Source organism: Aspergillus udagawae (assembly GCF_001078395.1).
Source record: "Aspergillus udagawae IFM 46973 DNA, scaffold_2, whole genome shotgun sequence".
In the NCBI taxonomy this organism is placed as follows: domain Eukaryota; kingdom Fungi; phylum Ascomycota; class Eurotiomycetes; order Eurotiales; family Aspergillaceae; genus Aspergillus; species Aspergillus udagawae.
In genome coordinates, this window is record NW_025091265.1 from 624,964 (window position 1) to 638,590 (window position 13,627).

Consider the following 13,627-nt stretch of genomic DNA (forward strand, 5'->3'; position numbering starts at 1 on the left):
AATCACCGAGACGACGCCGATAGGCTGATGTTTCGAACGCCTCGGGTGGCTCAGCCTATTTGATGGTAGACATACAAGCTCAGTCTAAGACATGTACAACTCATCCTTGTATAATTACTGCACTTTGCAAATTCACTGTCATATTGCATGGCGCAAAGACTGAAGCTGAGTGAGCTATCCGGATCAGCAGAATGCTGATTGAGTTTCCCGGTTAATCCCGTGCAATCCCCCCGTTGAGAAACTAAACAGAATCGTTCACTGCGTGGGAGTATGTTCCTGAAAGACCGAAGTAGCCGAGTTAGCAGTTTATCTGCTGTTGTTGAACTGGCGAAAGAGACCTGATAATTAGGTTTGTCCCATACGGGGATCGTGGGTGATGATGTGCCGATGACATGTTTGCCTCCCCAAGCCATATCCGATTGGCCCACAACCCCAAAATGCGTCATGTCTGGGGATCTGCATTGCATTTATTCCCCGAATTTGGAATACTCTTCTTATACCTTTTTAGAAGATTGTGTTCTCACACTCCTTGAACTCATGCTTTTCTACTTCACCATAGTCCGGTGGTATTGCTTCGGACTTACGTTCCGCGCTGCATCGAACCTATAATGATCGAAATGGGAACGGACACTATCTATACCTCGTCCCTGCTCACCACCGTCGATGAACGCAGGTGTCGTCTTGAAGAGGATCGACATATTCGCAAAAAGCATGTCGCCATTCTTATCGCTCCGGCAGAGTTAGGAAACGTCTTGAAGCTGTAGCATAAGGGTTCTAAGGCATTGGGGTGTACTTGGTACACAAGTTCTTTGTATAAAGCGGCGGTGGGAAAGAGGTAGTGTATAGTCAGATGAATTATCATCCCAACAACTCGGTACATCAGAAGCTGTCAATGGTGATGCCTTGGGTACTACACAATTCTCGAAATTGGCCTGGAGTCGCAAGCAGTTCCCCCGGATGGCCTACCTCCAGAATACATCCCTCACCAAGCACTACCACCAAATCACTATCCAGAATAGTTCTCAAACGATGCGCGACGGTGATAACTGTCTTATTCGCAAACTCCTCCCGAATAACCCGTTGCATGACCTCATCTGTTCCCCAGTCAACATTACTAGTCGCCTCGTCCAGTACGAGAATAGTGCCGGGCCTCAGAATTGCCCTCGCAAGGCAGAACAGTTGCTGCTGGCCATGCGACAGAGACAGAATGCCAATATCGGTATCAAGGCCACCGCGTTTCTGAACGTGCTCCCACAGCCCGACTTTCTCGAGGGCTTCGGTGATCTGGTTGTCAGCGACTGTTTCGTCCGGCGACGCATTGAAACGGACTGTCCCGGGGACCAGGAATGGATCCTGCGGGATCGCAATTAACCGTGAGCGCACCTCCTGCCGAGATATGTTGTTGAGGTCAATCCCATCAACAGTGATACTGCCACTCTGGAGTTCAATCATGCAGAACAAAGCAGAAAGCAAAGAGGACTTCCCACTGCCTGTCCGGCCACATATTCCAACTTTTTGTCCAGTCTGGATGACTAGCGAGATACCATTGAGAACAGGGCTGTCCATGTCACTAGAATATGAAGCGGTGATATTTTGAAACTCCACCGCGCCGCGAACAGGCCAGTGTTCTGGGGGCGCAGTCAGAGACCCAGGGCCCGCCTCTTCCGACACGGTCGTTTCCACAAACTCCTTAACCCGAGAAACCGCTTGCAACGACGTCTCCAAGTCTGTGTAGAAGAATATAAACTGGGACAAACTCTGGCTGAAGCCGAGGATGCTGAGCATTGCAACACCCAGACGGCCCCCGCTTGTGCTGCTCGGCAACTGAGTCGCCAGACTCACCAGCAGAATTGCCAGCGCTGCGACTATGAGATCAAGGACAAAATTCAGCCAGCGCTGGATGCAGTAGAGGAGGTAGACTGGACGCTGCGAGGCGTCCAGCCGTTCCTGATTACGTCGTTCGAATTTCTCCTGCCAGCCGAAGGCGCGGATCGTCGGGAGACCTTCGAGGGTCTCGGAGATGCTTGAGAACAAGGGAGATTTTAATTCCAGGTCCAGTAAGCGCAGCTGTCTCGACGTCCGAAGGTAGAATCGCTGTAGTGCCCATGTTGCACCGAGGCACAAGGGAATAGCAATAGCCAAGTAGGTAGACCCAACGGCTATAAGGGCGATCTGTGCTAACGCTTGGAAAGCCATCGGTGTTGCCTGCATTGTAGATACAGGGAGGCGACTGTTGATCAGCGACATGTCCTGACTAAATCGGTTGAGGGTGATCCCCGAGTCTACAGTTGAGAAGAATGACATGGGCGCATGAATAACGGAATCAAGAAGCTGCCAATGCAGTTTCGCTGCTGAAATGGGCACGATAGAGATCATCATGCACCAGATGGACGAACTATAGTTCACGACGGCTCCAACCGCCAGAGCAAAATAGACCCCTAGGAAGGACCCATCACCGCGATTCTTGGATTCCGTCCACCACTGGACCCATATTTGGGTGAAGCTGGTGCAGAACACATACGCCAGGCTTGTAAGGAGAAATATCGACGCACGGTACCATCCAATGGACTTCAAGTAATACATCAAGACAGCTGAATCCGATGTAGGCTTCCTTTTTACGCCCGGCGTAGCAGCAGCACGCGGCAATGACACATTTGCTCCTCCAGTTCGGCTTAAAGAAACTGAACCAGAAGATGGTTCCAAGCTGTTTGTTTCTGCACTGTTCTTGTCTGGAGGACAATCAGCTAGCAGGCGTCGAACGGGTCCCTCTCGCCCGCTAAGCTCTGTGAATGAGCCATGTTGTTCCATACGTCCTTTTGAATCCAGTACAATGATATTGTCCGCAGATCGAAGATGTTGCACTGAGTGAGTGACCAGCATAACCGTCAATTCCAGCTGCTGGAAGAGTCCTGTTTTCGACAGCAGACGATCAAAAACCAGTTTCTCAGTTCGGGCATCGAGAGCACTCAAGGTATCGTCCAGGATGACTAATGGTGCTCGAGCGTAGACTGCCCGGGCAAGGGCCAGCCGCTGCTTCTGTCCACCGCTTAGACTGGTTCCCCGGCTTCCAACAAGAGTAGCATCTCCATCAGGCAGTTGTTCTATGTCTTCGTCCAGTCCGCAGGACCAAGTCACCCTCTTGTACCAAGTTTGGTCGTACGGAGAGTGATTGAGGATGTTCTCTTTGACAGAGGCGTTAATGAGCCAGGGGGTTTGCTGGCAATAGGCAATTGGAGAATGATCCACCATCACTTTGCCACTGGAGATCGTAATTTCGCCGAGGAGAGCGTTGAGCAGTGTGGTCTTTCCACAACCCACAGGGCCGACGACTACGTTTAAGAGGCCTTTTGGAATCTCAAAGTTGTGTTTGTGGAGGATTGGATGTGAGTCCGCGGAGTAGGAAATGTCGGCCTCCTGCACTGAAATTGCACGTTTACCGATAGCTTTGCTTTGCCCTGTTGTGAGCAAGTTCCCCAATTCAAGCTGGTTTTCGTCTATAATTGACTCCTTTGCGCTCTCTCGGCTACTTGCAAAGTCGGAATTTCTGCCATCGACACGATCGTCAAGCCGAAGATAAGCCTCGATACGTGCGAATGAGCCGAGGGACCCTGCAAATGACGGAATGGAAGATAAGACCTTTTGTAAAGGAGTGGCCAGCAGTTGAGTCAATGAAAGTGAGGCGAATATCTGTGCTGCGACGGAGTCATGTCTATGGTGTGATTTGACACCATATACATAGAGGGCAAATGCGAACGGCGCAGAAAATTGCAAAGGTATGGTTGCTAAAATCGTGAGATCAGTTCAAATGCCTGTGTTCTCAGGAGAAGAACCAACAGATAATGGCCATGTACGCAAAGAAACTCCTGTAGCGCTTCGACAAATCCAGCTCGTAGATCCTGGCCCTTTGGATCGTCCGAGCAATCGTCTCCTGCAGGCCCATCATCTTGACGCTTTTCATATTTCTGAGTACTGCTGATGTTAGAGTTATACGCTTCTGGATCGCTGCGCCCCATTCCCGTTGGCGCCGTGGGACATACTTTGCAATCCGCGTATTTGCGGCGGTAGCCACTGAGTTGAGCTATTAGTAAGCGATGCATGGGAGATTGAATGGACTTCAGACGTACGCAAAGCGAGTAACACAGGGGCAATACTGGCCCAGCCTAATTGGCGTTGCAGCAGCACCAGGGCTAATATGGTTTCAATGCTACTGGCCCAGATCTCATGGCCACTTTCAACGGTTAGGCCAATACGATCCACGTCCGAACTCGCCAGAGTTAATGCGGCCGAAGATTTGGCTTCGTTTAGATGTAGTCTCAAGGTTTTGCGGTAGATGATGCTTACAAGCGAGCCGCGTATCATGACGGTGGATCGGTATACTTTGAGATTGTAAAGTCCAGTGCTCACCTAAACGATAGGGTCAGCACCATCCATCTCAGCTCTCGTGCTAGTTTGCAAACTTACTGCAATTCCAATGTACACGATGGCTGTCGCTCCGATCAGACCGTAGCCGACATTTCTGTCACGGTCTGGATCTGGGAGCCGCACATAATTGACCACACTCGCCAGCAAGAGTGGTTGGCAGTATTTGAAGCCGATAAGCGCAATACGAGGGGCCACTGGGGAGAGCAAAGCCCATTTCAGTGCGACTGCAGTTGTAAAAAGCAGACCATACGGCCTTGTTTGCTTGGCTGGTCGATATTAGTCTTGTTGCTGCTATAGCACTCAGTTCGCTTCCTTACCTTTCATCCAGGCATTTTCTATGGCAGCGCCTAGCTTTGCTGAGGTCATATCAGATTCAAGCGGATACAAGTCGTTCAAGCGCAGGGTACTCTTGTAACCAGCGAGAAGCAGACGGTTCAACCACCAGAAAACTGTACGGTTATATATGCTGCTGGTGGTCTCAGGCGACAATTTGATGCCTGGCACTGGTGAAATTGCTCGTTTCTCTCGTCCTTCCAGGACGGTGATGATCAATTTAACCGCCAACGCCGCAGTGAATACAGCTGCGATCGGACCGTTGGTGCTGCGAAGCCATAATGATCGAGCTTGGACGGCATCAAACAGGACTGAAAAGACAAGATAAATGCTAAGCAACGTGGACGGCCTGACAGATCGCTGGTGCTCATAAAAGGAGAGAAGAGCAAGCCCAAGTGCAGCCACCAACGAGAAGACAGCAGCTGGGATGGAAGCAGATGATTGGAGGGATGTCCTCAAAGACCAGAGGGGGAGCAGTATCAATTGAAGAACGATTAGGAGGCTGATAGTGCCCTAATAGAGTCAAACAAAGGACCAAGTCAGCTGACTCCAATATAAATGCTGAAAATGCTGTATTACCAATTTGACCAGTTGACTCCTCGATTGGTGGATCACCACGGGAGCTTGGCAGAGCTGCCACAGCCGAGGACCGCCGGAAACTAAGAACAAGATTGATGGCACAGCTGAAAGCCAGATTTGTTCAAAGTAGATGGTGAAGTCAAACCCTCCATGACAAGGTGTTGGCAAAGTCGGCCCCCAGGAGTGATCCGCTTGTAGACATGATAAAGACATCCTGTGTTTTGGAATTTCAGGCGATACCAGGAATGACAACAAGGACCTGGGATGGCGGTCAAACCCGCTAGATGGTCCGACGTAAGTGAAAGATGTCAAAGCAGAGATTAGAGACCTTACTCATAGACACCCTGTTGAATTCCAGCCAAGATTAACTTCTCCAGAGGTTCATTGATGATAACAATGGGACTCGTGCTGATGTCACGTGGGGCTACAGGGGATCTCTGAGTCACTCCTTTGGGTGTCAAGGCCCCTAATCAGTCAAGCAAAAAAGCCACTATTCCACTAAAAGGCTTAGCTTTTTGGCCCTCTTTGCCATGATTAGCGTCATATTTGAAAATGGCCTTCTTCCCACTCTGTCATCTAACAAGCGTGCATATCATGCCGCAACAATTACGCGATATTTATATCTGTCTCCCGTTCCTCTTCCCTCGTCCAAATTATTGCCTATATTACCGATACGCCTATTGAATAGACTCTACCGATCATCAGCAATCATTGGCCATCTCTACATCTCAAGGTTAATACTTTTAATGGGAGACGTCGCGCAGACTGTTAATCCCTCGAGTGTAAAACTGCTGTGGTGGACGGGAATGATGTATCTCTTCTATGATGCTCTGAGGAAGTCACTGGTTGCTGGGTGCATCCTTATTGATGAAGAGGCCCAGTATCTAGCCAACAGGACTTTTGAGTATAATTGACTGCAGGGCCACATCCATCTATTTCCTATTCAAGATCAACCCCCGGCCTCCTGGATTCCAATCCCTTTATTCTACGCGGATCACGTACGGAATTGACTACTGGGCTTTTTTTTTAAGTTAAGCTAAGCTACTATTTTCTCAAGCTTAACTATTGCAGCAGTATTAAGTTGGTAAACAGGTAATGGATGAGCTTCATATCCATTGACATCACTATTATCTTGTATGGGCATTCAACGGCTAAACATGACATCATCTTTGATGTTTGCAAATTCTTCTTGCATTCTTGCACGGCGCATTTTGTCAGTAGCCATATATTTTTGTGTTAGAGAGCAAGATGGGTAAGCTGGGTAAGCTGGGTATCAAAAGGCGCTGCACGGCTTTTCCAAAAAAGGTAGATCCGGTGCTCTGCTGTGTGATCTGTGGGGCTGATCTTCCAATTTACGTTATTGACGAAGTATTCGAGGAGCGAGAGGACTGGGGAGAGCTTGCGAACAAGGATTGGGGAGAATCTGTGATTGTCCCAGCCCAAGAGTTGGAGCAGACGGACTTTGTGAAATATCCGTATCTGTGGTCGTTCTGGTTTCGAGCAAGTCAGCCATCATTTCGATAGCGTGTCAGAGAGATGATCTTACTGATTAAGTTAACTTATCTAGTTCTTGAAGATCCAAAGACAAGTCAGATTCTCTTATCTGGAATCTCAAACGGTCTTTCCATTAACTTCTGGCCACGCCCCGTCCCGCGCAACCCCCAGAGGGCCTCCATCCGGAACTTGGCACTAGACGAGGACGATTGGAATGCCGACTTCCACATGGCGAATCTATTCGAACCAGATTGGAATCGAGAGGCAGGGGAGCCCATCGGGTATCCGATTCATGCCCACTGCTGGCTGCTCCTCGACCGTTTTGTTGGACATGATCTCATCATGTCAAATCTTCATGCATTCCTCCGCGCTGTCGAAGGGTTTTGGGGGGGAAACAAAAAGCACTGGGGTATTTTCTTAGACCATTTGTCTTACGATGGGCTCTGCAATAATAATAATGGCCCACACTGGCCCGCAGAGCAGCGTACACGTACTCCGGAACTCAGTGCTGAGGAGCTCGAGGAGGTCACGCAGTGGCATACCCCTGGGAGTCCTTTGAGAAATCCTGACATACAGCGCTTGATCACTCAAAATCTTCTTTCGCAACGAGACGATCCCGGTCAAGGACAGAAGACCATCCAGTCACGGGTTTCCTGCCTGCCACTGGATCTTGCGGTGACTATGGTGGATTTGATCTATGAGACTCAGCCTCGTTGTCAACAGCGCATTAACGATACACGAAATCTACTGGAAGCCTTTCAATGGAGATTGCCTAACACTTACTGGCAAGCGCGATGCAACACTCAGCTATTGTTTGAACTTGACGACCTGATCAAGGCCAGAACTGCAGTAAACTGGTCGGGACTGTGCCTGGGGATCGAGGAGCTATTATTAGATGATGATTGGTACTGTAACAGTGGGTTGAAACATCGTGCTCGCATACTGAACCTGCTCAATGGCATCAAGGAAGGATTTGTTTATCTATTGAATCGGCCAGTGATTGGGAAGTAGAAGCTCGGGTTATGCACATGGGGAATTTGCTCGTAGTCTCAAGATATCAAAAGGCCACTGCTGGGTGGATAGAATGTTGTTTAATCGATGTCATTTCCTTTAGGTATGCTTCAGTATAAACCAGCACATGGAGATGTTTCACACTCTGAATTAGTATATATATATATATATATATATACCTCTCTGGGGATTCGGAAGAGAGTAGATGCCCGGCCAGTCTTTACTCGCGCATTAAAGAACAGTTTGCAATCTTCACTAAACTCCAAGGAGGATTTCAATCAGTAGCAAAGGCTTATTCATAAAAAATCCCTATGTTGAAATGTCTTATCGTCGTGGATCGTGACTGAAAACATTGGCTGATGCCAAGTCCAAGAATACGAGGGATGATCCTTTAAAATGCGGGTCTTCCCCTCCATCGGTGATGAAATTCTCACAACGTCAACCCTCGAAAACAGGCCACCAACATGTTCGCAACAGCCAACCAAGAAGACAGTCTGAAAGACCTCAGCCGCGCCGCGGAGGCATTCTGGGAGAGGGGCCAATTGATGCAAGCCGAGGAAACCGCACGACGTGCGTTGGACGGGCAGAAACAGCTGCTTGGGGATGGCCATCGCGAAACATTGAGAACAGCCACTACACTGGCAGGGACCTTGAAGCAGCAGGACCGCGATGATGAAGCTGCGACAATGTACGAAAACATCCTGCAAACTGCCGACGAGGTCCTCGGGGGCGATGACCTTGTTACCTTGCGGGTTCTCAATGATTTTGGGTTACTCTTACAAAAGCAAAGGAAATATGACGCCGCGCGTCGGATGCAAGAACGGGCCTTGAGGGCGTATATTGCACACTATGGCGAAGAACACAGTTCCAGCATTACCAGCATGACGAATTTGGCACGAGTGATGAAGGCTCAACACGACTACGCGGAGGCAGAAGGCCTATTTCGACAGGGACTGGAACTTCGCGAGGGCCTGCTGGGCGTCACGCATCCTGAAACCATGGATAGTGTAAGGTTCCTGGGCGAGCTCCTGCTGGAGACAGACCGAGGAGAGCAGGCGGAATCGCTGTTCAGAGAGACCATCGATCGACAGGTGGCACTGAACGGACGAAATAGCTCGGACTTGCTACAGTGTATGAGCAGCTTTGCGGTGCTGATGCTGGAGCATGGCCGCACGGATGCTGCTGGTGATATCGCAAGACGCGCAGCCGAGACTAGAAGACAATGGAAAGACAAGCACGCCCTAGATACTGTAGATCCCAACACGCTTACGTCACTGAACAACCTGGCGGGCGTGCTACAGAGCTGCGGTCACAATTCCTCCGCCGAAGAAATCCACCGAGACGTCCTTGAGGGATCACTTTTGGTCCTGGGACCTGATCATCCGAATACACTGTCAACGTACAGTAACTTGGCCGGCGTACTAGAGAAACGCGGTGCATTCGCCGAGGCGGAAGACCTGAATCGGCAGGCGTATCGGGGACGAGTCAGGGTACTAGGTCCTGAACATTCCAGGACAATAGCTAGCATGGCAGACCTGGTCAATGTGCTGGCATGGCAGGAAAAGAGTGCCGAGGCGACGGAACTAAACATTTCTCTGGTTGATATGAAGCGGAAGGTGTTGGGTCCCGATGACCCCTCGACGCTATGGAGTATGTTTACGCTTGGAGTGCTCTATGAGCGCCAGGGAGAGTTGCGTACTGCGCGGGACATATTCAACACAGCATTTGAGGCAGCGAAAACCGCCTGTCCATCAGATGACCCTGTCCGCAGGTCATGCGAAGCCGCTTGCTACAGACTACAACACGTTCGAGACACTCAGGATTAGCTTACTGCAGGCACTGCATACAGCCCTTCTTTTTATGTTCTCTGATCGGCATTTCCACATCTCCTATTCCTGGAATTATTTTTAATATCCAGAAGCACAATCCCACCAATCTCGTCCGAACGCTCCCTTCATCACGCCACACTATCGCTCGCCCCGTGCATCTTGCAGTAGTAATGCCACTTATCTCCCCCATGTGTTGTCCCTCCGTTTCGCAATAGTGAAGGACGTTATTATCGACTGTGATTGTGCAATCCGGGCACCGATCCCACTGTTGCCTTCCCGTGTTGCCGACTTTTATAAGAATAGCATGGGCTTATAGTCACTTCTTTGGCTTTTTTGTCGTAACCGATCTATCCATTGTCAGTTATACTGTTCTAGTGTAAGCCTGGATGCGAACGTAACACATCATGGACAGAAAGCGACTGAGACGTAACGGCCCGGGTAGCAAGAAGGAGACAGATAGAGGCCTTCATGTTTAAAACGGGAGTATGGGACAAGGCAAGATCATAAAGAGGTGCTGGGACTGAGGATGAGTGTTGATTCCGATGACTTCTATTCCTCGAAGAACTTGGCAGGTCTTTTAAGGGCCAGCGGAGTGAGCCAGGAGGGTCAACGTGCGAAATTATCGATAAAGTCGTCTCTGGTTACGGCACCATAGGCGTATGGGTCCATCGGAGCCCGAAGGTTCCCGGTATGGCTTCAGCGAGCGCTGAGATGTTTCATCCACCCGGTCAACAATGCGATCGCATGGCATGATAGAACGTAGACCCTTCGTCGATATTGAAGTGACGAGTAGATACTGACTTGTTCTTCGTACAATAGAATGCAAAGAAGGGAGTGAATGATAGAGTCCTGCAGTTGGGTACATGTTGCGCCCCACCGCAGATAGGCCCCCAATTCCTGCATTCCTAAGGCATTCAACCGATCCTTTCTCGTTGCTTTGAGAAGCTGCGAAGAAGGGAGTGCATAATAGAGCCCTGCAGTCGGTGTACATGTTTCCTACAACGAGAGCGGCTGCTTGGAGACCACCTAGCTGAACAAGTTTGACCGTGGCATGTTCCCACTTACCACAACTTCTCTGCGCAGCTAACGGACGAGAGTCAAAAGGATACAGACATCCTTGATCCCAGAGCATTGTTTGTACACCACCTTTGATTACTGTCGACTCACAGTCAGCGGCCCGGACATAACTAGGAGGCATGTGACTCTGTCCTGACTCTCAGTCAGAGCCAAGGACACCGGGACCTATCCTCCGTCATACGGTTGTCAAGCTCTATATATCTCCTAATGATTGGTTTCAGATCCTTGTCAGGCAGTGTCCCACGCTTATGTCCGTTCACAAAGACTGGCGAATCGGCTGCATTGGACCACCCGAGAGTCCGCCGGGACTTTTCCGCATTCTGGGCCCAAGGATGCGTGCCGTCGGTCTTATAGCTCGATCTTATTGCTTCCAGCTTGTGCTATCCATGAGCTTAGGCAATTGCGTGCCGCGAAACAGGATAAACTACCTTGCTTTTATGTCTATCGGAATTTGGCCATATAAGTCTTCCGTACGGCTCTTTCCCAACGACATTATCAGTGGGGTTCTTTCGGGACTCCACCCCAGGAACTTTCCCCGCACAGTCTGGGGTCGGTCCGTACACGGTTTCTGGTCCAGAACGGGAACAAAAAGGCAGAGAGAACCCAGCGGGTGACTCCGTTCCTTATTAACACATTAGTAGTTATTTCACCGTCGCGTCTGTGGCAAAAGGTGTGCCATCTACAGCATCATGGCATTCCGGGGGAGGTGGAGAGAAACCTTACGAGGCCATTGAGGTCTGCTTTTCTCCTTGCTTCCGGCGGGGATACGATCGACCCCCATGGTCTTTATAACGCCCCGTTTCCCCAGATCGTCAAGCACACTAGGATCATCATCTCCACTCACTGGAATTAGCAACAAACTTATCGGTGATCATCCCATCTGAATACCGTCAGCATGGGCAACGAGACGGTTGTCCCGTCTGAGAACGAGCTGAAAAACTTCAACCCCGGCAACCCCGATGTGGTCGAACTCATCCGCCATGCGCAGGAAAGTGATGCTGCTGATCGCTTACTCACCGTGAGACAAGCTCTGTCAAAATACAAAAAGGCCGTCTTCTGGGCCATGTTCCTTTCTACAAGTTTGATTATGGAGGGATATGACCTTGTCATTGTCAGTATTCCTTCTCCCTTGATTAGGAGGAGTAAAAGCTAACACAAGGATTGACAGATCACCTCTTTTTACGGCCAATCGCAGTTTATTGAACGGTTCGGCGAGTTCTCAGCCAAGACAGGAACCAAAGGTATCACAGCGGCATGGCAGTCGGGGTTGTCGAACTCGTCCATGGTAGGACAGTTGGCCGGGTTGCTCGTCAACGCTTACACTCAGGACCGGTTTGGCTGTCGACCGACAATGATGTTCTTCATGGCCTGGATGGCGGTTATGATCTTCATCCCGGTCTTTGCGCCTTCCTTGCCGATCCTGGCCTGGGGTGAGGCGATGTGCGGCGTCTCTTGGGGAGTTTTCCAGGTTCGTCTACCTTAACTGTTCCATGCATAATATTGATTTCTTTAATAGACCCTCTCGACTACATATGCTTGCGAAGTTGTCCCCACCGTCCTACGGCCGTACGTCACAGCCTATGTCTGCATGTGCTGGGGTGCTGGCATTCTTCTATCTTCCGGTGTTGTTCGTGCCGTCGCTAGCGTCGAAGGAGATCTAGGCTGGCGGCTACCATTTGTTCTACAGTGGGTCTGGCCTATTCCCCTGTTCATAGGAGCGTACCTGGCCCCCGAATCGCCCTGGAATGCCGTCCGACGGGGCAAGGTCGACCTGGCGAGAAAGAGCTTGAAACGCCTTCGACAGGATACTCCAGACAAAGAGCGCGAGGTCGAGGCTACGCTGGCGTATATTCAGCATACCACGAAGTTGGAGCAAGCTGAGACAGAGAATGCAAGCTTCCTAGAATGCTTCAAGGGGACGAACTTGCGGCGAACGGAAATTGTAGGTTACTCGATTGGACCCCAGCCTTGCTACGAAAATGGCGTTATTTGTTAACCAGTCTACTAGAATTGTGTCGTCTGGGCGGCTCAAACCCTCAGCGGCAATGCCATCCTCGGCTACTCGGTTGTCTTTCTCGAAGCTGCTGGATTTACGGAACTGCAAGCATTCGATGTCAACATCTCCCTTTCTGCATGCTACATCATCGGCGGAGTCATCTGCTGGCTTCTCTTCCCGCACTTCGGCCGAGCAACTATTTATATGAGCGGCTTAGCGTTCATGTTTGTCTGCATAGTGATCATCGGTGGCCTTGGCTTCGCGGAAGGCAGCAAGGGCGCACAGTTGGCCATCGCCGTTCTCCTGGTCATTTCGACTCTCGTCAACATGATCACCGTCGGACCGGTCTGCTACCCCATCGTTGCCGAAACACCTTCGGGACGGTTAAGATATAAGACGATTGTGATTGGGAGGTTCGTGTACAACCTGACGGGCATCTTCAGTAACTCGCTTACACCACGCATGATTGCTGCCTCTGGTAAGGTTCCACTCTTTTTACTAGATGAAAACCGCTGACCTTGGCATTGCAGCATGGAACTGGGGAGCAAAAACAGGTCTCTTCTATGCTGGCACCAACCTTCTCTGCAACATCTGGTGCTGGTTCCGTCTTCCTGAGACCAAGGACCGCACCTTTGGAGAGATTGACTTGCTCTTCCATCACCGCGTGCCCGCAAGAAAGTTCAAGTACACTAAAGTGGACCGTACGTTGCTCCTCCCCTTGCTCCATGTCTCCTATTCTAATATAGTGGGCAGAGTTTGCCAATCAGCGGGAATACATATCAAAGGAGGAGGAGGGAAATATGGGAACGGCGGAGCATATTGCTTGAACAGCCATTCCTTGACTTGCCATGTTATTTAGGTACGGCGCGTTTCTGTTAGGTAATGC

General features: G+C 50.1%; 4 protein-coding genes across 4 annotated transcripts; 3 read left to right on the forward strand and 1 right to left on the reverse strand.

The window, feature by feature from the left end:
- Nucleotides 1-879: 879 nt before the first annotated feature.
- On the reverse strand, nucleotides 880-5,547 carry Aud_002541 (uncharacterized protein; the record flags this gene model as incomplete). The annotated part of the gene is made up of 6 exons (XM_043287507.1): nucleotides 880-3,687; nucleotides 3,852-4,078; nucleotides 4,125-4,404; nucleotides 4,462-4,688; nucleotides 4,740-5,268; nucleotides 5,335-5,547. The coding sequence occupies 6 exons, from the start codon at nucleotides 5,545-5,547 to the stop codon at nucleotides 880-882; spliced, it is 4,284 nt and encodes a 1,427-aa protein (XP_043143442.1).
- Nucleotides 5,548-6,582: 1,035 nt separating this feature from the next.
- On the forward strand, nucleotides 6,583-7,839 carry Aud_002542 (uncharacterized protein; the record flags this gene model as incomplete). The annotated part of the gene is made up of 2 exons (XM_043287508.1): nucleotides 6,583-6,838; nucleotides 6,902-7,839. The coding sequence occupies 2 exons, from the start codon at nucleotides 6,583-6,585 to the stop codon at nucleotides 7,837-7,839; spliced, it is 1,194 nt and encodes a 397-aa protein (XP_043143443.1).
- A 464-nt stretch (nucleotides 7,840-8,303) lies between these two features.
- Aud_002543 (TPR domain protein) lies at nucleotides 8,304-9,665 on the forward strand (the record flags this gene model as incomplete). Its single annotated transcript, XM_043287509.1, has 1 exon — nucleotides 8,304-9,665. The coding sequence occupies one exon, from the start codon at nucleotides 8,304-8,306 to the stop codon at nucleotides 9,663-9,665; it is 1,362 nt and encodes a 453-aa protein (XP_043143444.1).
- Nucleotides 9,666-11,640: 1,975 nt separating this feature from the next.
- Aud_002544 (putative MFS alpha-glucoside transporter) lies at nucleotides 11,641-13,568 on the forward strand (the record flags this gene model as incomplete). The annotated part of the gene is made up of 6 exons (XM_043287510.1): nucleotides 11,641-11,856; nucleotides 11,914-12,213; nucleotides 12,262-12,687; nucleotides 12,754-13,219; nucleotides 13,272-13,442; nucleotides 13,495-13,568. The coding sequence occupies 6 exons, from the start codon at nucleotides 11,641-11,643 to the stop codon at nucleotides 13,566-13,568; spliced, it is 1,653 nt and encodes a 550-aa protein (XP_043143445.1).
- Between the last annotated feature and the right edge of the window lie 59 nt (nucleotides 13,569-13,627).